The sequence below is a fragment of the Spermophilus citellus genome, assembly GCF_964194105.1.
Source record: "Spermophilus citellus genome assembly, chromosome: 7".
Lineage (NCBI taxonomy): Eukaryota > Metazoa > Chordata > Mammalia > Rodentia > Sciuridae > Spermophilus > Spermophilus citellus.
In genome coordinates, this window is record NC_138188.1 from 160,264,086 (window position 1) to 160,286,254 (window position 22,169).

General features: G+C 36.2%; 1 protein-coding gene and 1 pseudogene across 6 annotated transcripts in view; one reads left to right on the top strand and one right to left on the bottom strand.

Annotated features, from left to right (window-relative positions):
• Positions 1-22,169, bottom strand: part of BRWD1 (bromodomain and WD repeat domain containing 1) — a 129,729-nt gene that overhangs the window by 70,108 nt on the left and 37,452 nt on the right. For all 5 annotated transcript variants that reach the window (XM_081301309.1, XM_081301307.1, XM_081301306.1 and 2 more), the window contains exons 16-20: positions 22,028-22,156; positions 21,639-21,864; positions 16,368-16,553; positions 12,449-12,632; positions 6,765-6,858 (exon numbers count right to left, since the gene is read on the bottom strand). In XM_081301309.1, the coding sequence (XP_081157435.1) occupies positions 6,765-6,858; positions 12,449-12,632; positions 16,368-16,553; positions 21,639-21,864; positions 22,028-22,156 (819 nt within the window). The remainder of the gene's footprint in view (positions 1-6,764; positions 6,859-12,448; positions 12,633-16,367; positions 16,554-21,638; positions 21,865-22,027; positions 22,157-22,169) is intronic.
• Positions 13,040-14,000, top strand: LOC308652735 (large ribosomal subunit protein eL24-like; annotated as a pseudogene). The gene is made up of 2 exons: positions 13,040-13,076; positions 13,592-14,000. The product of its transcript is annotated as a large ribosomal subunit protein eL24-like (transcript).

A 22,169-nucleotide genomic window follows, 5' to 3' on the forward strand; every position in this document is an offset into this window, starting at 1 on the left:
CACTCTCTTTAAAAAAAATTTTTTTAAAGAGTCTACTTTAAAAAATAAACAACTAAAAAAATAAAATAAATAATAAATAAATAAATAAAAACTACCGATTTTAATTTTCAAAAAAGGCATGCCACTTCCCAAATACCAAAGTCAAATATAAAATTACTCAATGAACTATACCACTTCTTGGTATTTACCCTAAAGAATTAAAGTCAGGGGCTGGGGATGTGGCTCAAGCAGTAGTGTACTCGCCTGGCAAGCACAGGGCACTGGGTTCGATCCTCAGCATAACATTAAAATAAAAATAAAGATGTTGTGTCCACCGAACACTAAAAAATAAATATTAAAAAACTATCTCTTTAAAAAAAAAAATTAAAGTCATCATACAACAGTGATACATGCATGCCCACAATTCACAACAGCCAAACCAAGGAATCAGCCTACAAGACCATCAATGGATGAGTGTTAAAGAAAATGAGGTGTATACACATGCAGTTTTATTCAACATAAAAAAGAATGTCATTTGCAGGAAAATAGATGGAAATTGAGATTATGTTAAGCAATTACCAAACTCAGAAGGTCAAGGGTCGTATGTTTTCTCTAATGTGGAAACTAGAGAGGAAAAAGGAAAAGGAGGATTTGAGTCTCATAAAAACTGAAGGGACATCAGTAAAGGAAAGGGACCAGGGTAGAAAAATGAGGGAGGAAAAGGGAAAATAGTGAAGAAGGATATTAGCCAAATTATATTGTAAGCCAGATGCATGCCGCACACCTACAATCCCAGCAGCTCAGGAGGATCACAAGTTCAAAGCCAGCCTCAGCAAAGGTGAGGTGCTAAGCAACTCAGTGAGGCCCTGTCTCTAAATAAAATATAAAACAGGGCTGACAGGGCTGGGGTGTGGCACCATAACTAACTAGATAGATAGATAGATAGATAGATAGATAGATAGATTTCTTTTGTAATATCGTGTGCATGTATGAATATGTAACAACGAAACCCACCATTATATATAACTATCATGACACCAATTAAAAAAAAAAAAAACAGGAAAAAATACTCAATGAAAGCACCTATTCCTTGAACTTAAGCACAGATCAATTTTCACACAGGAGCCATCTGATGGACACTGATCTGTTGCAGAATTTCAATATTAACAGGAACTGCTCTTAAACTGTGTTTTCCTTAATATGTCATTGAGACTTTTGTTAAAGCCAAAACTACTAATGAGTTCCATGACAAGTGAGCCAGAACCTTAACTAACAAAAACAAGAAAATCTGGTGAAACACTTTTTATAGGTGTGCGCCATGCATTTGGCTCACAATATATTTTGGCTAATATCCTTCTTCACTATTTTCCCTTTTCCTCCCTCATTTTTCCGCTGGTCCCTTTCCTTTACTGATGTCCCTTCAGTTTTCATGAAGGCAACCAACCATGAAGGCACCAGCTAACTATAAAAAGGCTATGGAAGTTTATAGACAAGGGGAAAAAAATCTTTTTTCCTATATTCTAGAATTTCACTCTAAAAGAGGAAGCTGAAAAGCTTAGCAAGTAAACAACAAAAAACTGACAGACTAACCCTTAAATTAAGATAGTAAAAATTACACTTCACAGCCTCCTAAATGCAGGGGAATCCCCCAAGCTTAGACTGTTGTCTTAAGGCTATACCTAAGTTTACAGATGACCCACAGCTGCAACAGTAACATCAAGAACGTAAGTCTACTGTTGTCTGAATAAGGCAACACAGGCTTGGCAATGGACCTTGATGTCTGCCAGAAACAGAAAGACATCCTAGGCTTCAAATCTTCTCTAACACTTAACATTCCATTAAAACAAACAAACACACACACACACACACACACACACACACACACACACACACACACACGATGTCATTGTAAAAATTAAGGAAAATCAACATACAGTGGGAACTGGCCCTACGGGAAGCAAATTATTGAAATAATGACTTTCCAGATATTAAAACAATGAGTACTTTGGCAAAAAAAAAAAAAAAAAAAACTCTAAAACAAGAACCAGATGGAAATTCAGAGCTAAAAAATATAGTAACTAAAATTAAGAACTCAAGAGGTTTAACAATGGATTGGGCACGTCTATAAATCAGCATTTCAAAAAAAAAAAAAAAAAAGAATGATGTGTAACTGGAGAGAAGGGAAAGAAAGTCAAGATGAAAACATATGATGCACACACTAGCCAAAGAAACGTAGCATAGTTATATCGCTATAAAAGGATTAAAAGAAAAAACATTAGAGGCAAAGTGATAATTCACAAGGCAGTAGGAAAAGAAAAGCCCTAGTAGGCACCAAATAACATGTCTTGAAATCAAGTAAAGCAAAAAAATTTTTTTAATTTTAACAAGCGACAAGTAGCAAGAGAAATATCTACACACATTTTTTTGTCACATATCTCACTATGGGAAGCAATTCAACGTTTTGAAATCGTGTGTGGCATTAATAAGTGAGATTAAATATATATGATCCTGGGGCTGGGGTTGTGGCTCAGTGGTAGAGTGCTTGCCTAGACCCTGGGTTCACTCGATCCTCAGCACCATATAAAAGTAAATAAAGGGGGCTGGGGATGTGGCTCAAGCAGTAGCGCGCTCCCCTGGCATGCGTGTGGCCCGGGTTTGATCCTCAGCACCACATACCAACAAAGATGTTGTGTCCGCCGAGAACTAAAAAATAAATATTAAAATTCTCTTTCTTTAAAAAAAAAAAAGTAAATAAAGGTATTGTGTCCAACTACAATTAAATACACACACACACACACACAGACAAATAAAATCCTTATGAACCAACAACTTCAAGGCTTATCTCTCAAAGAAATACATGTACAGGCTAGGGCTGTAGCTCAGTGGTAGAGAACCTGCCTAGCACATGTGAGGCACTGGGTTCAATCCTCAGCATTACATAAAAATATATTGTGTCCATCTATAAATAAATAAATAAAATACTTTCAGTATACCAAGAGAAAGACATGTACAAAAATATTGATTAGTAGTATTTTTTAAAACAAAGTTTAAGTCTGCATCAATTTCTTTTAATGTTTTTTTTAGTTACTGATTTATTTCATTCATTTACTCACATGCAGTGCTCAGTATCAACCCCAGTGCCTCACACACATGGGGCAAGCACTCTACCCCTGAACCACAACCCATGCCCGAAACTAGTATTATTCCTAACAGAAAAAATATGAAAAACAGCTAAATGTCCTTTCACAATAGACTAAGTACCAAAATAATTACTATAAAACAATGAAAACAAAGGATCCACAACTACTCATAATACAAATAAACCCACAAGACTTACTGACTCAAGCGAGATGTAAAAGATAACATATTTTCTAATTCCATTTATATCATTGTTTCCCAATATTCTCACCACAGTATAGAAAAGAATTCAGACTTTTCCTTTTCTATGAATTTTTATTTCACTTTAAAGATCAGTGCTACAAAAATTTAAGTAGAACTCTTAAGCCTCTTCACTCAACATAGGGTTAAAAATGACAAACGTTTTTTCTTTAATTTTTTTTTAATTGTAGATGGACAAGATATCTTTAATTTAATTTTTACGTAGTGCTGAAGATAACACCCAGTGCCTTCCACATACGAGGCAAGCACTCTACCATTGAGCTCTAATCCCAGCCCCTAAAAACTTTTATTAAAAGTTAAAAGCCAGACTGGGGTTGTGGCTCAGCGGGAGAGTGCTCGCTTAGCACATGCGAGTCCCTGGGTTCAATCCTCAGCACCACATAAAACAAAATAAATAAGATAAAGGTATTGTGTCCAACTAAAAAAATATTTTTTAAAAAAGTTAAAAGCCAGGTGCAATGTTGCACACTTACAATCCCAGTGATTTGAAAGGCTAAGGTAAGAGTTGAAAGTTGAAAGCCAGCCTCACCAACTTAGCAAAAATTGGTGTCTCAAAATTAAAATTAAAATTAAAAAGGGCTAGTTTCTAGTGCCAGTAAAAGATTTTTTCTAATTTTTTATATAAAATGAGGAAGCTAGTCATTTTTTTTTTAAAGAGAGAGTGACAGAGGGGAGAGAGAGAGAGAGAGAATTTTTAATATTTATGTTTCAGTTCTCGGCGGACACAACATCTTTGTTGGTATGTGGTGCTGAGGATCAAACCCGGGCCGCACGCATGCCAGGCGAGCGCGCTACCGCTTAAGCCACATCCCCAGCCCCAGAAGTATTTTAAAATAGTTCAAAAATTTATTTTCCCAGAAGCAAAATATTCAAAATATGCCCGGCACAATGGTGCATGCCTATAATCCCAGCAGCCAGGAGGCTGAGACAAGAAGGATCACAAATTAGAAGCCAGCCTCAGCAAAAACAAGGCACTAAGCAACTCAATGAGACCCTGTCTCTAAATTAAATACAAAATTGGGCTGAGGATGCAGCTCAGAGGGTTAGAGCCTCTCAGTTATTCAATCCCTGGTACAAAAAAAGAAAAATATATATTTTGTTTTCAAAATATGAATTTCATAAAAATTACCTTAGTGAACTTGTTAAAAATGCTTGAGCTGGTTCCATTCTAAGTTTTCCAAGGAATCTCCAATCTGCTTTCCAGGTTGTTTGCACCAATTTGCAATTCCACTAGCAATGTATGAGTGCCGTTTTCCCCACCTCCTTTCCAACACTTATTGTGTTCTTAATAAATGCCATTCTGACTGGAGCAAGATGAAATCTTAGTTTTCATTTGCATTTCTCTAATTGCTAGGATGTGACTCTACTTTGTGAACAACCAGAGATTTAAACATTTTCTCACATATTTGTTGATCGATGGTATATCATCATCTGAGAACTGTCTGTTCAGTTCCTTAGCCCATTGATTGGGTTATTTGGGTTTTTTTGTTGTTGTTGTTGTTGTTTTGGTGTTAAGTTTGAATTCTTTACAGATCCTAGAGATTAGTACTCTATCTAATGTGTGTGTGTGGTAAAAATTTGCTCCCATTCTGTAGGCTCTCTCTTCACCTCACTGATTGTTTCTTTTGCTGACAATGTAATGCATTCTGCTATCATGTATAATTAATTAGAACACACACCTTTAAAAAAAAGAGAAAAAAGAAAAAAAATGCTTGAGCTGGGAGCGGTGACACACACCCATAATCCCAGGGAGGCTGAGGCAGGAGGATCCCAAGTTTAAGAATAACCTCAGCAAATGATCAAGACCCTAATGAATTAGCAAGACCGTCTCAAAATAAAAACACAGAAAAAAGGGTTGGGATTGTGGCTCAGTAGTTATGCAACCCTGGGTTCAATCTGGGTACCCCCAAAAAAAAAAAAGTTTGATGTACAAAAATGTCTTTAACTATAGCCATTATATATTGAGACAGTAAACTTTTTTTTCTCTTTTCAGCATTTCACATAATGAGGAGCTCGGTTGCCTTAAAATTAAACTGCAGGTATATATATGTGTGTGTGTCTGTGTGTGTATATGTGTGTGTGTGTGTGTATACACACACACACACACACACACCAACACACAGATAGATATATTCATATCCACAAACACTTGCTTTTTTGTGTACATGCAGTGCCTTGTGCATGCTAGGGGTATGTGGCACCACTAAGCTACATCCCGCCCCTATTTTTATTTAATTTTCAAAGCGCAGACCATCATGCTCCAACAGGACCCTCAATGGAAATGTACACATAAGCTGCTTCTCACAATGTGACTTTAAGACAGAGCACTCAAAAGTCCTCAAATCACAACTACCTTCCACTACAGTTTTTTCATAGTGCTCATGAATGTATTCCTCCCCTTCTCACCCAGTACTATGTATTGAACTGAGGGGCACTTCATCATTGAGCCACAACCCCAGACTTTCTATTTGATTTTTGAGACAGGGTCTCACTAAGTTGCTGAGGCTGGATGGCCTCAAAGGTCAAAGCCGACTGACAGTCTTAGACATAAACATAGCAGACCTGGGGTTGTAGCTCAGTGGTGGTGAGCCTGCCTCTCACATGTGAAGCACTGGGTTTGATCCTCAACAGCCCATAAAAATAAATAAAGATATTGTATCCATTTATAACTAAAAAATATTTTTAAAAAACAGAAATAGTAAACATAATTGGTGACCCAAGGAAGAAAGGACACAGTAGTTGATACAAAAAATTCTTATTACTGTTTGGATCTGAATGTCTCCCAAAGGCTCACGTATTGGTATTAAAGGCTTGGTTCCCAGCTGGGGGTGCTACTGGGAAGGGGTAGAATCTTTTGGAGTTGGGGCCACGCTAGAAGAGGTGAGTCACTGGACTAGTGTCTTTGAAGGATATATTTTGTCCCTGGTCCCCTCCGTGGGAACTGGCTACTATGAGGTGAGGGCTTTGGCTTTGCTATGCCATGCCCTTCTGCCATGATGCTGTGTCTCACCACAGGTCCAGAAACAATGGAGTGAAGTGACTGTAAACTGAAACCTAAAACCATGAGCCAAAAGTAAACTCTGCCACACCATCAGAGAGCTGACTCTCCCAGTGCTCTACGTGTGCTGATGAATCGATCATTCTTGACCACGTAATTCTCTATAATATTTTAACCCTCTCAGGCACCAGGCAACATTCCTCAGGATTTCAGGCCATTGCTTCCCATAGCTGTGCAATCTGAGTTCCATATTTTAAATCTCAAACAGAAGGCCTTAAGCAAAAAAATTATACTTCAACAGAGAGTTACTAATATTTTTAAATCAAAAAGAAAACTCTAAATTTCAAATTAATTTTTAATGTGCTTATTCCTAAGAACAATGTATTACCTTTTGTGAGAGCTGGAGAGTCTTCTTTTTTCTTCCTATTATATAAAGATTTCTTTCCTCCTCACCTTTCTCTATTCGAAAGTCTTCCAATTTCCTACAAAATTAAAATACCCAGTTATACTAATTATTGAGTTGATATAAAGATCATTTCATTCTAAGAATTCATTCTCATTCTAAGAATCATAATTTTATGTAATCTTTAAGTTTATACAAAAAATTCTAATTTAAAAACATGTTAACAATTTAATATGAATATAAATAAAATGTCAGAAGCAGCTAAAAGATTCTATTTTTCATATTTAACACAACAATATCTGTTTTCTGGGCCTGGGTTGTGGCTCAGTGGTGGAGCATTCGCCTGGCATGTATGATGAGCTAGGTTGGATCCTCAGCACCACATAGAAATGGATAAATAAAAAACAGGGGTATTGTGTCCATCTACAAATATATTATTTATATATTTTTTATTTATTTATATATGTGTATATATATACATATACATTATATATATATATATTCATTCCAACTACACCTAAAAAATAAATATTTGAAAAAAATAGAGAGGCTGAGGTTATGGCTCAGCAGAACACTCGCCTAGCTCATGAGTTCGATCCTCAGCACCACACACTCAAAAAATAAAGGGATTTTTATCAATTTTTTCAATTGTTTCTTTTGTTTCGATTTCATTAATTTCAGCTCTGATTTTAATTATTTCTTGCCTTCTACTTCTTTTGCTGTTATTTTGCTCTTCTTTTTCTAGGATTTTGAGATGAAGTATGAGATCATTTATTTGTTGGTTTTTTCTTTTTTTAAGGAATGAACTCCAAGCAATGAATTTTCCTCTTAGAACTGCTTTCAATGTGTCCCATAGATTCCGATATGTTGTGTCTGTGTTTTCATTTATCTCTAAGAATTTTTTAATTTCCTCCTTAATGTCTTCTATAACCCATTGATCATTCAGTAACCTGTTGTTCATTCTCCAGGTGATACAGGTAAGTCTAGGTTGTTAATTGTGTTATTGAGTTCTATAGTTTCCTTATTCAACTTTTGTTTGGAAGATCTGTCCAGTGGTGAGAGAGGTGTGTTGAAGTCTCCCATGATTATTGTATGGTGGTCTATTAGACTCTTGAACTTCAGAAGAGTTTGTTTGATGAACATAGCTGCACCATTGTTTGGGGCATATATATTTATGATTGTTATGTCTTGTTGGTGTATGGTTCCCTTGAGCAGTATGTAGTGTCCCTCTTTATCCCTTTTGATTAACTTTGGCTTGAAATCTATTTTATTTGATATGAGTATAGACACTCCTGCTTGTTTCCGAAGTCCATATCAGTGATATGATTTTTCCCAACCTTTCACCTTCAGTCTATGTATGTCTTTTTCTATCAAATGCGTCTCCTGTAGGCAGCATATTGTTGGGTCATGTAACTGATGTGACTCTGCAATCTGTATACGGGGTAAAAATGGGAGTTCATAACCCACTTGAATCAAAGTGTGAAATATGATATATCAAGAACTATGTAATGTTTTGAACAACCAATAAAAAAATTTAAAAAAAAAATTAAAAAATAAAGGGATTGTGTCCAACTACAACTAAAATAATAAATATCTGAAACATATATGTATACACATGTTTTCTGATAGGCCCTAATGGGACCTACTCAAACATGATCTCCCATATAAACTCTCAAAGGTCCCCATGATTTTCCAGGATTGCAATTCATTTCTCTAAAGAAAAAAATGAATCCTCCTCCAACTTATTCAACTAGGTATCTTATAATTTATGGAAAACAAGATATTAGTGTTACTCATTTTTCTGTTCCACTCATACAATACAAGAGATAATTTTACTATGGCCAATTTCAAAATAAGGACCTGTCACCACAAAAAAGATACAAAATGTTTTTTCTTCTCTGTGGAAAGACTAAAGTCCCTTTTCTGACATTTGCACAATACTCAAAATACACTGATTTTATGTTTCTGTTTAATATTCCAATAGGGAAGTTTCCAGACTGACTCTGGCCATGCTTTCTATATAACAAAGTGCAAGAACAAACGCTTATTTCTAAGGAAACTTTTTTCCCCAAGGCACATCTGTGGCCCACACTCAGATTTCAATGTAACATTCATATAATTATAAAAGATTTCTGAATCAGACTCAACCCTTCACAACAATTTTCCAATTTGATCACTTTTATATGTGTTTAAAAAAAATATATGGGGCTGCGGATGTGGCTCAAGCGGTAGCGCGCTTGCCTGGCATGCGTGCGGCCGGGGTTCAATCCTCAGCACCACATACAAAGAAAGATGTTGTGCCCGCCGAAAACCAAAAAATAAATATTAAAAAATTCTCTCTCACACTCTCTTAAAAAAAAAATATATATATATATACACACACACACACACACATACACACACACACACACACACACACACACAATGAGGTTTTTCCCTCCCAGCCAAAATGACACTGCTACTAGTATCTGTATGCTTCCTTTTGTTTTGACAAGAAACAATACATGTACGTATTTTGTTCCTGTATATAATTCATTCTCAGTGAAGCAAAGGAACACTGGAGGCCCTCCTGAGGATCCTTTTCAACTGTGCAAAATTCTACTTTTAATGATGAGGTCAGGAAGTGGTATTACAAAAGATCGCCATATGTGCAATCTGTTCATTGGAATTCATTTAGAATCCATAGTTCATTTAATATAAATAAAATTTCTACTATTGTGAGGTCAAGCAATCCACATGCCTGAACCCTAGGCCCCAAACAGAATTGCCTACTAGAAGCTACATTATGTGCTCATAGTTCTGCATAGTAGGATCCATTAGTATTTTGACAATACACATAATACTTTTATAGTCAGAAACCAATGTTAATTCTCTTAAACCTTCTCAAATGAAACCCTAATAAAAAATTATGCAAAATTACTAAATTCATAGTACCTACAGATTACACTATAGGGATTGATGCCAACAACACTTATCACTACTAACTTATTTAGTATTCCCTTTATAAAATACCATGTGCTCTTTTAAAAATATTTTTTAAATTGTCAATGGACCTTTATTCTATTTATTAATTAATTTATTTATATGTGGTGCTGAGAATCAAACCCAGTGCCTCACACATGCTAGGCAAGTGCTCTATCACTGAGCCACAACCCCAGCTTCCCCGCCCCGGCTCCCCATGTGCTTTTTTAGAATACAATGCTAAAAACATGTAAACTCTTCTTTGTAAAAGTTGTACTATGGCAGACAGAAGCTAACTCACAAAATCTATTCTCCTTTTCTTCCTTAGAAAAAGAATCCCAATTTTTACCTAGGTTCTTTGCTGCCTTACTTAGAAACTCCATTACTTTATCATGCTGTTAGCTTAGTATGGCCAAATGACAATCTTCTCAATAAATCATGAGCAGAAATACTTTGTGACTACTTAAATAAGTTTGACTAGAAATGTCCTTTTATCTTTCTGGGCCTTTCCTACTTCTGTCCTCAATCTCAGACTGTATCACAGATAGTGATATATGATGGCTATAGCTTCAGCAGTTACCTTGGACTGGAAGTGAACTTAAAAAAATGGAATCAATGTCCCATAAAGGAGATCAGAATCAGGTGCCCGAGTCCTTGACTACCTAGAGGATTCCACATATGGCCTTAAACTATTTCTAGTCTTCCTTTAAGGAAAACAGTAAGTGCTTATGTGTTTAAAGAACTAGTCCTGGGGCTGGGGTTGTGGCTCAGTTGGTAAAGTGCTTGCATAGCATGTATGAGGCACTGGGTTCAATTCTCAGCACCATATTTAAGTAAATAAAGGTCAATCAATAATTTTTAAAAAACAGTCAAACAAAAAAAGAACTAGTCCTTCAGGTCTTTCACTCCAAATACATGTTTGTTTCCCCTGGTTTTGACAAGGAAAATTATGCCAAAATGACATTTTTGGTTCTCATGGCCATAAAACTCAGACACAAATTTAAGTATAATTATACAACGTTATATAAATAATAGTAATTTTCAATATTTCCCATCACAGAAATCTTTCATTTCGCTATTGTGTACTTATAAAACCTCCTTGTATTCACTGCACAGTAACTACTACTATATGTACTCCAATATTACTCTTTCATCACTAAAACTCTTCTGGCTACACACATGAAGGAAACACTTCTACAAAACTATCCATAATAATAGTTTTCATGAGACCCAAATATGACAGAATATGTAAATAAAGAACAACCATCTATCCTGCCTCTTATATATTAAATTTTACTACTGGATAATCAAGTATCCTTGGGCAAACTTCCTTATATTAGTATCCCAGCAGCCAGGTATAGTGGTGCACACCTCTAATCCCAGCAACTCAGGAGGCTGAGGCAAAAGGATCACAAGCACAAGGAGGGCTGAGCCATTTAGGGAGATCCTGTCCCAAAATAAAAATTAAACAGGGATAAGTATTTCTCAATGATAGAGTACCCATGGGTTCAATTCCCAGTACTACAAAACAAAAGAAATATCTGAGAAATAAATGGAACACCTGATTAACATCAGGCTAGGGCTTAGCTAAATGGCAAAGTGCTTGCCTAGCACATGCCTCACATGTGGGTTTGATTCTTAGCACCTCATAAACATAAATAAATAAAGGCATTCTATTCTATCCATCTATAACTATAAAAATTGTTTTTTTTAAAAAAGAGTTGAAATATCATCTAATGAATTAATAAACTAGGCATTAAGCATCAATGGGTGCTAACATGACAAAAAATACTAGGTATTATGTGTGCATTATGAAAGAATGACATGAAATACTTACAAAAAAACAAGACATAATTCATGACATTTGAGACAATTGAAAATTTAATACACTGCCTAGATGTCTGATTGCAATAAAAAACTTTTTTTAAGCGATGGTTCTGGCATTTTGTTGAGAGCGGCAAACCAATTACAGGTTTGAACCCTCTCAAGGCAGAGGCAATGCCCTTCTGAGAACTCTTGGTGGTAATCTCCCTAATTAGAGACTGTTCAGTGGCTGGTGACTCACTGCTTAGAGTTTTATATCTCACAGATTTTATTGGTTCAAACTTCAGCTGCCAGGACGAGGAAGAAATATCAGCGCAAGGTGACAAGCCCCAATTGGGTTATTTTCCTCACACCCTCACTTTTGTTTATCTTGAAGAAGCTTTATCACAATAAATTATTTGGATTTTTAACCCATTAATAAGCATGCAGAGCATCCGCATGATCAGCCAGCATTCTCCCTTCAGGAGCTCTGGTGATCCACCGTGGCCAGCTTTTCTATATTTGTGTTTGTCTTCATTTCCAATCATCTCACCTCCCCTAGTTCAGGAAACTGAAGAAATGTTGCACGTGTCACGACAGCCTTGTGGTTCACCTTTCAGAAACAAATACTAAAAAACTTAGAGAAAACAATATGTCTGGAGTTTAAAAAAAAAAAATGATACTGACAGGATAAAAATGGGTGTTCATACAGATAAATACAGGCTATGAAAAACTTTCCAATAAAGTAATTTTGACATTTTTCTCCCAATTAAAACAGATTTCCAACCATTACTAAAATATATTTACATGATTATTTACACAACTAATGTAATTAAGGATGTGTAAATAACCACATGAATATATTTTCACAGAGAAACAATATAAATAGATATCCTAAAACAAACCTAAATATGCCTAGTGGTACCTCTGGTACAACCACTCTTCGTTTCCAAGCCTGTAGGTCACGCTCTGTAGCAATCTGACTCCGTGGAGCATTTTGATGCATCTGACGAACACCTTCAACTTGTCCACTACGACGCAGACCAATATTTGGAGGTGACTGCATATCTAAACTTAATCTTCTAAAACCTAGCGAAAAATCATTAAAAAATTATTCCAAAATAGTTTCAAATTAAAATACACTTGACATGTAACAAGCACACATTTCTCCTAAAAGATATACAAAAAAAAAAAAAAAGAGATCAAAGTGAAATGAGAAAACTTGTATGATTAAGATCAAAATGTAGAATGCTGAGCAAACATTAACTGCTAAGCCTCAATTTAAAATTTTATTAGACTGAATTTTTTAAATATGCAAATATTTTTCATGTTTGCCTCCCTAAAAATTCTGCTTTCTGCAAATCTACACAATAATCTACTGAAAACAGCCTCCTCAAATCAAGATGGCTTTATAATAAACCCAGTCACACCATCAATCGAGACCCTCAGGAGACAATGTAAACCACCAGGAAGGAGCCTCCACAGCATATATCAGCATGTGTTTGGAAATGCTGGCAGCACTAGTAGTGGAGAGTATTAATGCCCCAACACAGAGGACAGTACAGTCTGAGCCCACCGGCTGCAATTAAGCAGTACCAGAGAACAGGATCACATCCCAGGAGCCAGAACCCACAGAGGAAGGAACCCACAAGGAGGAAGTCTGAGGCATTTTGATTGAGGGAGAGGGGGCTGAGGATCAAATCCAGGGGCGCTTTATCATGGAGCTACATCCCCAATCCTTTTTATTCTGAGGGGGTTTTACTAAGTTGATATGGTTAGCCTTGAACTTGGGATTGTTCTACCTCTACACCCAGCCAAATGATCGTTTTCTTAAAATAAGGTGCAAGGGTTCCTGTGCCTGTACTCCCTGCCTTGGTAAAACCACAAGTGAACACCACTTCTGCATTCTTCTACGTACCACATTCTATTTATCAATCATGTGAACAGTCTGTGCTATAAAACACACTACACTTCACCTACCAATAAAACATTTATATGAAATATATTGGGATAGAGTCCCCCCCCCCTCCATCTTTCCTTTTTCCCAGCAGCCACTGCAAGGAAGGTTGAGCTGTGCAGTTTTAGCAAATACAAAATAAACCCCAGACATGGGAGACACTATGTCAGGACTGACACAAAGGTTTTCCAATTTCTTAATACAAAATCCAAGTTGGCCCTCCTTCCCAGAAGAATCCTTGGCAGATAAACTGGACTGTCCTCTACAGAAGAAAATATCAACAGGGCCGAATGGAAGAAATTCAAAATAAGAAAACCTAATATGCAGTAAAATTTCAGAAGGCCATTACTGGTGCATCTCTTGCAGATATAACGGCCAAGAGAAAACAGAAACCAGAAGTTGGAAAGGCTGCTGCTAAGACTCCCACAAAGGCAACACCTGAGCACAAGATTATGAAGCTTGTGAAGGTTTCTGCTCCCAAAATTGATAGAAAACACTAAATTGGTAGATAAGATTTTAAAATAAAGCTGTATCTATAACTCTAAAAAAGGAAGGAAGGAAGAAAATAAAGAGGAAGATGAAAAGGAAAAGGAAAAGGAAAAGATAAATACTGTGCTAAGGAGGTGGAGCTCAGTAGCAGAGCACTTGCCTCACACATGCAAGGCCTTCTATCCCCAACTGTAAAAAAATAAAAAGTTAAATAAAACCAACATTTTGACCCTTGCCCTCTATGGTCAGCCAGGACGAGAGGATAAGGGGACCCCTCTCTGTCCTGCAACTCTGGTGAGTCACCAGATTTGTTGATCAGGGAGATCTAGAGAACAGGAAGCCAACCAGTGCACATTCTGCAAAGAGGAGGGTCATTGGAGACAGAAATGTCCCTGATGCTTGCAAAAGAAGCCACATATGGTCAGCCAGACCCTGACCCATCCTGGCAAGTGGTAGAAAAAAGCTAAAGGCGCCAAGAGGCTTTGCACATGTAAATTGACAGCAGGGAAATGTAACAGTGGTCCACTTTATCCCTTGTTGCTCTGCCACTGCTTTTTGTTGTTGTTGTTGTTGTTGTTATCAAGGACTGAACTTAGGGGCACTCAACCACTGAGCCACATTCCAGTCCTATTTCATATTTTATAAAGAGAGTCTCACTGAGTCGCTTGGCATCTCAACATTGCTGAGGATGGTTCTGAATTCACAATCCTCCTGCCTTAGCTTCCCAAGGCCTTGGGATTACAGGCCTATGCCAACACGCCCAGCTTGCAACTTATTTTTAAAACTGGCATGTTTCTTTCCCTTCCTCTCTCCCTGCTCTTCCCTAATTTCTTCCTCATCCTTGACAGAGTTATATGTACACAATCCCCCATAAGAATGAAGTAATGCAGACTTTAGGGATGGTACCAGAATATCTCAAACTATCTCCCAAATTAAGAAGTGAATTACAACTCCAACAGAAAACACATGGAATACAGTCTTTGAGTCACCTCTTTAAAAGCCCCCCATTCCTACCGATGGGCAGAACAACAGCCTTCAGGACAGGAATCCCCTGTGTTTCTCCTCTGCTAGCAAAGCAATAAACCTTTTTCTTTTTTCTCAAAAGAAAAAAAAGTTAAATAAAATATATTGAAGAAACATTTCTCGAACTGAGAAATATAAATTCTATATTAACTGCTTAAGTAATAGTGTTATTCTCCAACAATTTGCAAATATGCACAAGATTATTTATCATAAAATTACTTGTAATAGCAAGAAATAACCTATATACACATAAACACATTACGATGATTTGCTATTCCATGTAGCAGAGTACTCTGAAGCTATAAAACAGGATAAGGATAAACTCTGTCAATTGAGGAAGTGATAAATGGTGATTCCTACAACATACTGTTAAGGGGGAAAGGTGAAGAAGAATGCATGTATATCTGTGCCTCTTTCTATGATGCACTGAGGAACCATGTTTAACCAGAACACAAGTACCAGGATATGAGCAGACAATCCAAACTGCAAGAAACCCTGAAACAACAGGACTGAACCCTTCCATGCTAAGAGAAATCTTTTTCTAGATTAAAGAAAGATATAATAGACTGGGAGTGTAGCTCAGTGGTACAGTGCTGGCCTAGCATGTGTGAAGCCCTCAGCAAGAGCCCCATCACTTCCACCAAAAAAAAAAAAAAAAAAAAAAAAAAGAAGAGATAATAATTAAATGCAACAAGCAAGGCTGAACTAATCCTAAATTTCTAAAACAGAAAAACCATGAGACACCTTGTAGAAGATAGCAATATTGTAAAAACAAAGTCTGTACAGCGTGACTATTACATTATGTTTATGTAAGAGGATCTTCCAGGTTCTTTGAAGACAGCAGGATAAAGCACCATGATATGAAGAGTCACAGAGTCTTCAACTCACTCACAAATGCTGATTCACTAAGAAAAATTAGTCTCTACCCAGTTTGGTTTTTCAAAAATCACAAATGTTAAAGCAAGGCAAAACTAAAACTATAATTTTCCTTCAAAAGACCACTTTATTATTAGATGTCATTTAATACAATTTGCAAATGCTGTTTTTAGACAAAATCTTCATTAACCATTTAACATACTTGAAAATCATGGGGCTGGGGTTATAGCTCAGCAGTAGAGCGCGAGACTCCCACATGCGGGGCCTGGGTTCAATCCTCAGCACCACATAAAAATAAATAAATAAATAAAGCCGTTTTTTTTTTTAAAGAAAATCAAATGCCCATTTGTAACTACAGCAAATTAAAAAAATACCTTCAGAATACTACTTAAGTTGCAAAAATATACTGCTTATTCCAAGTTTTACTCTTTAATTTCAATACCGCTACATTTAGGTACAACACTTTCCATATTTGTTACCTCTTCGAGGTGTTTCTTCCCCATTTGAAAATCCACTTGGAACAATATCCTGATCTGCTCCCGTTCTCTGATCTTGCTGCTGCTGCAACTGTCTTATCATTCCATCAAGGATGCTGGGCTCTGGGCTTCGTTCACCATTATCATTGGTTTGTAGGCTTATAATTTGTTCAATTACCTCTCCATCACCTACAAATTCAATTATGAATCATAACATATATGAGTAGGAAAAAAGTTCTTCAGTAGCTTACAATTAGAAATACATTAACAGGGTTGGGGATATGGCTCAGTGGTCGAGTGCTTGCCTAGAATTCCTTAGGCTCTCCAGTCCCCAACTCTGCAAAAGAAAAAATAAGACCAGAATTGCTGTTTCAAAATAAACAAATAACTAAGTGACCAATTAGAAAAGATACCTTACATATACACAATTAATTCAGAGAAAAAATTCAAAACAAACCCCTCTTTTAGAATACTAAGTACCTCAACACAGCCTCTGGGACCCTCTGGGACAGAAGAAGCATGGAAACCAAGGCTTACTAAAGCCTTCCTGACCACAACAGGTATGTATAGTATTTTAATGCGGATGAAAGCAGTGACTCCAATGTCTTCTGTACTGTCTTATGGAACAAGGCAGAGAGGTTAGGACTTCTAGGTCTTCAACAAGAGAAAACTATAGGTCTCTGAGCACACCCAGGAGTCCTCAGAACAGGTACAGTTGATGGAGGTTGTTTCACGTGCCTGACCTACTCAGCACAAACAACTATACCTCTTAGTATCTTTTTAGCAGAACCAGTACCCATCATTCTTCAAACACAAAATCAGATTTTTTTTTTTGAGAGAGAGGGAGGGAGGGAGGGAGGGAGGGAGGGAGGGAGGGAGGGAATTTTAATATTTATTTTTTAATTTTCAGCAGACACAACATCTTTGTTTGTATGTGGTGCTGAGGATCGAACCTGGGCCGCACACATGCAAGGCGAGCGCGCTACCGCTTGAGCCACATCCCCAGCCCCAAAATCAGATTTTTTTTAGTGCCTCTGCAGAGATATTTAATCAGTTCAGAATTAGAATTAATGGAAATAATTATTAGATGGCTGTGGATTTACAAAATGGTTTAGAAAAGTGCCTAGATGTTAATATTTTCATGCAAAAATCCCTTATACATCTTCCTATTACAGATGCATCTTCTATTGAAACATGAACTCAGTATATACAAAACTTCTCCCCTTTTCCCACCCATTAAATATAATATTAAAAGAAATGAAGAGATAAAATTTGCCACCATAGTAACAGATCCAGAAACTGAAAAATCCCATGTAGCATTAAAGGGGGGAAAACACATACTCCCCAAGCATTCATTTATATATTTATATTTACATATATACAAATATATACATGCATGCACACACACATACATACACTCATATCTTACATATCATTTACTATGGAAACCCATGAAGAATTTACAGCAGCTAAATGTCAGCTCATATTGATTTTGCCTTTTAATTTAAAAAAAAAAAAAACTAAATTTTTTTGATCACTCTCAAAACAAATTATAGTTAAAACTATTACAACATGGGATCAAAGGGAAATAGTAACAAAAAAAGAGTTTTAATCCTCCCCCTACCCCCCAAAAGAACCGTAGGTCTATAAAACTTTTCTTTGGTAGAACAGATCACTTAAGTGTTGACCTTCTCAAGTATCAAAATAACTTTCTACTTGATGTGGTACAATCAGTACTGAAGTATCAAGGGAGGGTTCCAAGCTTGAAGGATGATGTGCTTCAGGAAATGACCCTCCATGATAAACAACTGTAACATTAGGAAAAAATATTTATAAAACATGGGCTTTCAGATCCTGGGCAATAGGCAACTGGGAAGCAAGGTGTGACTGCAAACACATATAATCCCAGTGACTCTGAATGCTTACATAAGAGGGTCACAAGTTCAAGGCTAGCTTGGGAAATTCACCAAAAACCTGCTTCAAAATAAAAAAAATAAAAAGGACTGGGCATGAAGTTCAGTGGTAGAGTGCCCCTGGGTATTCAATTCCTAGTACCAAAAAAAAAAAAAACTGCTGGGGATGTATTTCAGTGGTAGAGCTCTCCTATTTTCAATCCTGAACACCATAAAATATAATAATAAAAATTTTTAAAAAGAGGACAAACAATCCGAAGTGTGTCTGTACCTCATAAACAAACTCTGGAACATATAAACGTCAAAACTATCAGAAGTTATTTCTTCAGTCAAAACTAACTGAAGAAATAAGGAAAATCCACATTATTGAAAATCCACCACATTATAACACTCTACCACTGAACTACATGCCCAGTCCTTTTTATTTTTTTATTTTGAAACAGGTTCTTGCCATTCAATCCTCATTAATACCCTAAACTGGAAATCAAGCTAAATGCCCTTGACTATCAGTGAAGGGATAAACAAGTGATGGTATAGGCATGCTTTCCTGAAGTACTATCTCTTAATAAACAGGAACAAATTACAGATATATGCAATAGCATGAATGAACTGGCACCATGACAAATCAAAGAAGCCAGGCACAAAATTCTACATATTGTATGATTCTTTTTACAATATTCCCTCGTATAATATTACAACAGACCCCCCTACCTTACCTACAGGAGAAAAATTCCAAGATCCCCACAGTGGATGTCTGAAAGCATGGATAGTACTGAACTCCACATAAACTATGTGTATTTCCTACTATACATACACAAGTTTAATTCCTTTTCCATCTTAATCTAAAGCACTATTGCACACTGTGGTTATTAACATACAGGTTGATATGCAAAACTAGCAAAAATTCATTTTCCCTTCAAAACAAATTTTACAGATAGAATGTCAATTAACAACCATAGATCTTAGCATCACAACATTCAAAATTTTTCCTTATTATATTCAGAATTTCCTCCTTTTCACTCCAAAAAGCACATTACCGATTCTTTTTGAAATACCTAATCTGCCAGCATAACACTCTGTTGGACCCATTTTAAGTACAGTAGAGTTTAATGGAACACATCCACTGTAATATTGGGACAAGCTGGTCTAACAATCAAGAGGGCTACTAACTAATTAACAGGTGGGCAGTTTATACTACATAGATAAAGCAGTCAAAGGAATAATTTATATCCTGAAGAGAAAGGCAAAAGATTCATCACACTACATGGCATGCAATTTAAAATTCATGTATTATTTTATTTCTGAAATTTGCCATTAAATATTTTTGAATTGCAGGTATGGCACATAATTAAAACCATGGAATGTGAAATCACAGATACGATTACTATGTAAAAAATTCCCTTAAAAGACAAAGTTAAAAGTTAAGTCAGGTGCAGAGACGCATGCCTGTAATTCCAGAGGCTGAGGACGCTGAGGCTGGGGGATTCCAAGTTCAAAGCCAGCCTTAGCAATTCAGCAACTCACAAGACCTCATCTCTAAAAAAAAGTATTTAAAAAGGGCTGGGGATATGACCCCCTTGGTTCAATCCCCGGTACCAAAAAAAAAAAAAAAAAAAAAGACAGACAAAGTGGTAACAAGGGACTAAAGAAAGGGAAAAAACTCTAAATGGGCGCAAGGAACTTAGAGTGACAGTAAAAATCTTACATAATTAACATTTGTCAAAACTCATTTAAATCATATATACTTAGATTGATAAGTTTGTTGTATATAATGTATACTTCAGTAAAACTAATAAAAAAGTTATTTTTTAAAGAGTAAACAGTGATGTACATCAAGCTTGAACCTTAAATATAGGTAGTAATTTAGTTTAAATAAATCAATATTCAACCAAACGAAGAAGCACTTTTTCACCTAACATCTGTAAAGAGAAACACTACACTATAAACAATTAATTACAATTACAAAGACTTTGCACTTGGCTAAGAGAGGGTAAGTATAAGATGAGCCTGGAACATCTTGTGCCAGGAGAGCAAAGAATTGCTTTAAAAATGATGGGGAGGGGCTGGGGATGTGGCTCAAGCGGTAGCGCGCTCGCCTGGCATGCGTGCGGCCCGGGTTCGATCCTCAGCACCACATACAAAGATGTTGTGTCTGCCGAAAACTAAAAAATAAATATTAAAATTCTCTCTCTCTCTCTCCTATCTTAAAAAAAAAAAAAATGATGGGGACTTGGGAAAGGACAGTGTGAAAAGTCTTCTCAGAGTCAAACCTAAGGATAATGAGTAACAAAATAATAACAGTAATGGACTATAACCAAAATATAACAACCCATACAACCATACTAAAACCTAGTACATCGTGTAATAGAGTGCTACACAGTCATAATGAAATGTGAATACAATGGGAAGTGAACGTAGAAAATAACCATTCTGCAACCTTCATAACGACAAGTGGTAACAGGCAAAATCATCAATGGATCCTAAAACTTGGATGAAGTATGCAAAGAACAGAGAATTTGTATATCATCTCCGTATTAATTACAAGAGAAAAAAGTGGTAACTTTAGGAAAAACTTAGCAAGCAACACCATAACAAGATATTAAAGGCAATTTTACCAATCACTGGACAAACCACAATCATAAACATCCTGACATGTGATGCTCCAGGAAGAGGTCACCTATGTTGTCCTTTGTCAAAAGTGTATGACCTCCCCCAAACAGGCAAGCTCAAACTGAGGCATTCAACAAAATTCCTGGCCTATACACTTCAAATATATCAGTATCAAAGTCAACAGCCAGGGTTCTAGCTCAGTGGTAGAGCACTTGCCTGGCACCTAGGAAACACTTAGTTTAATCCTCAGCACCATATAAAAATAAAGGAATTGTGTCCATCAAAAAGAAAAAAAAAAAAAAAGAGCCAAGACCCCTCTCCAGATTAAAATATATTTAGAAAATATGACAATTTTATGTACAGTCCCAAATTGGAACCAGGGAAAAATAAAAAAGTTCCAACAGGCATTATTACAGTAACTGGCAAAATTTAATTACAAACTATTAATTTGATAATAACATTGAGTGTTAAATGTCCTAATTTTGATAGATGTCTATGGTTACATAGGAGGTTATCACCCTAAAATACAAATTAAAATATTTAAGGGTAAATGGACATAAAATATCCAGAACTTAAGATTCAAATAGTTCAAAGTAATATATATTCAAAGAAAAAATACACCAAATTTTACAAAATATATTAATGACTACTGAACTTAAAGGTATGGGAATTCATTATTCTTAAAATTTTTCAAATAAAAAACTCAATAAGGAAACCTTTCAAAAGGAAAGAAAAACACTTTTGTACTTACTTGTGGCCACATAGCCTAGTTGTGGAACCAAATGTTCATCTGCAGAATTTTCTCGACCTGGTACTAATCTCTGATACTTAGTTGGATGAGGATTTCCATCTACATCTACCAAGAATGGTGGAGGCATAAGATGAGGAGCCTGCTGAGTTTGCTCATCTAAGACATAATTATTAGAATCTCTAATCAGTGGTCGGTAGTCAGTATGGAAGAACATCTGATCAGGAATCTAGAAAAGTAAAGTTCACAGGATGACATTTTGAAGTGCATGTATACTAAAGAAAACAAATATTCTACAGTTAATTAAAAGCATAAGGATCAAATAAGTATAGCTAAACTATTTCTAATCTCTTATAATTTTCTATATGCCATAAGAAAGCATTAAAAATGACCTTTTCATATGGTTTGCTGCATCCAAAGCCAAAAATGAGTAGGTGCCCATGAGAATCTGTACAGGCAAAATGCTGTCCATCCTGTGAAAACTTACAGTCAAACACAGCTCCATGTCCTTGTCCTTCAATCTAGAAAACCCAG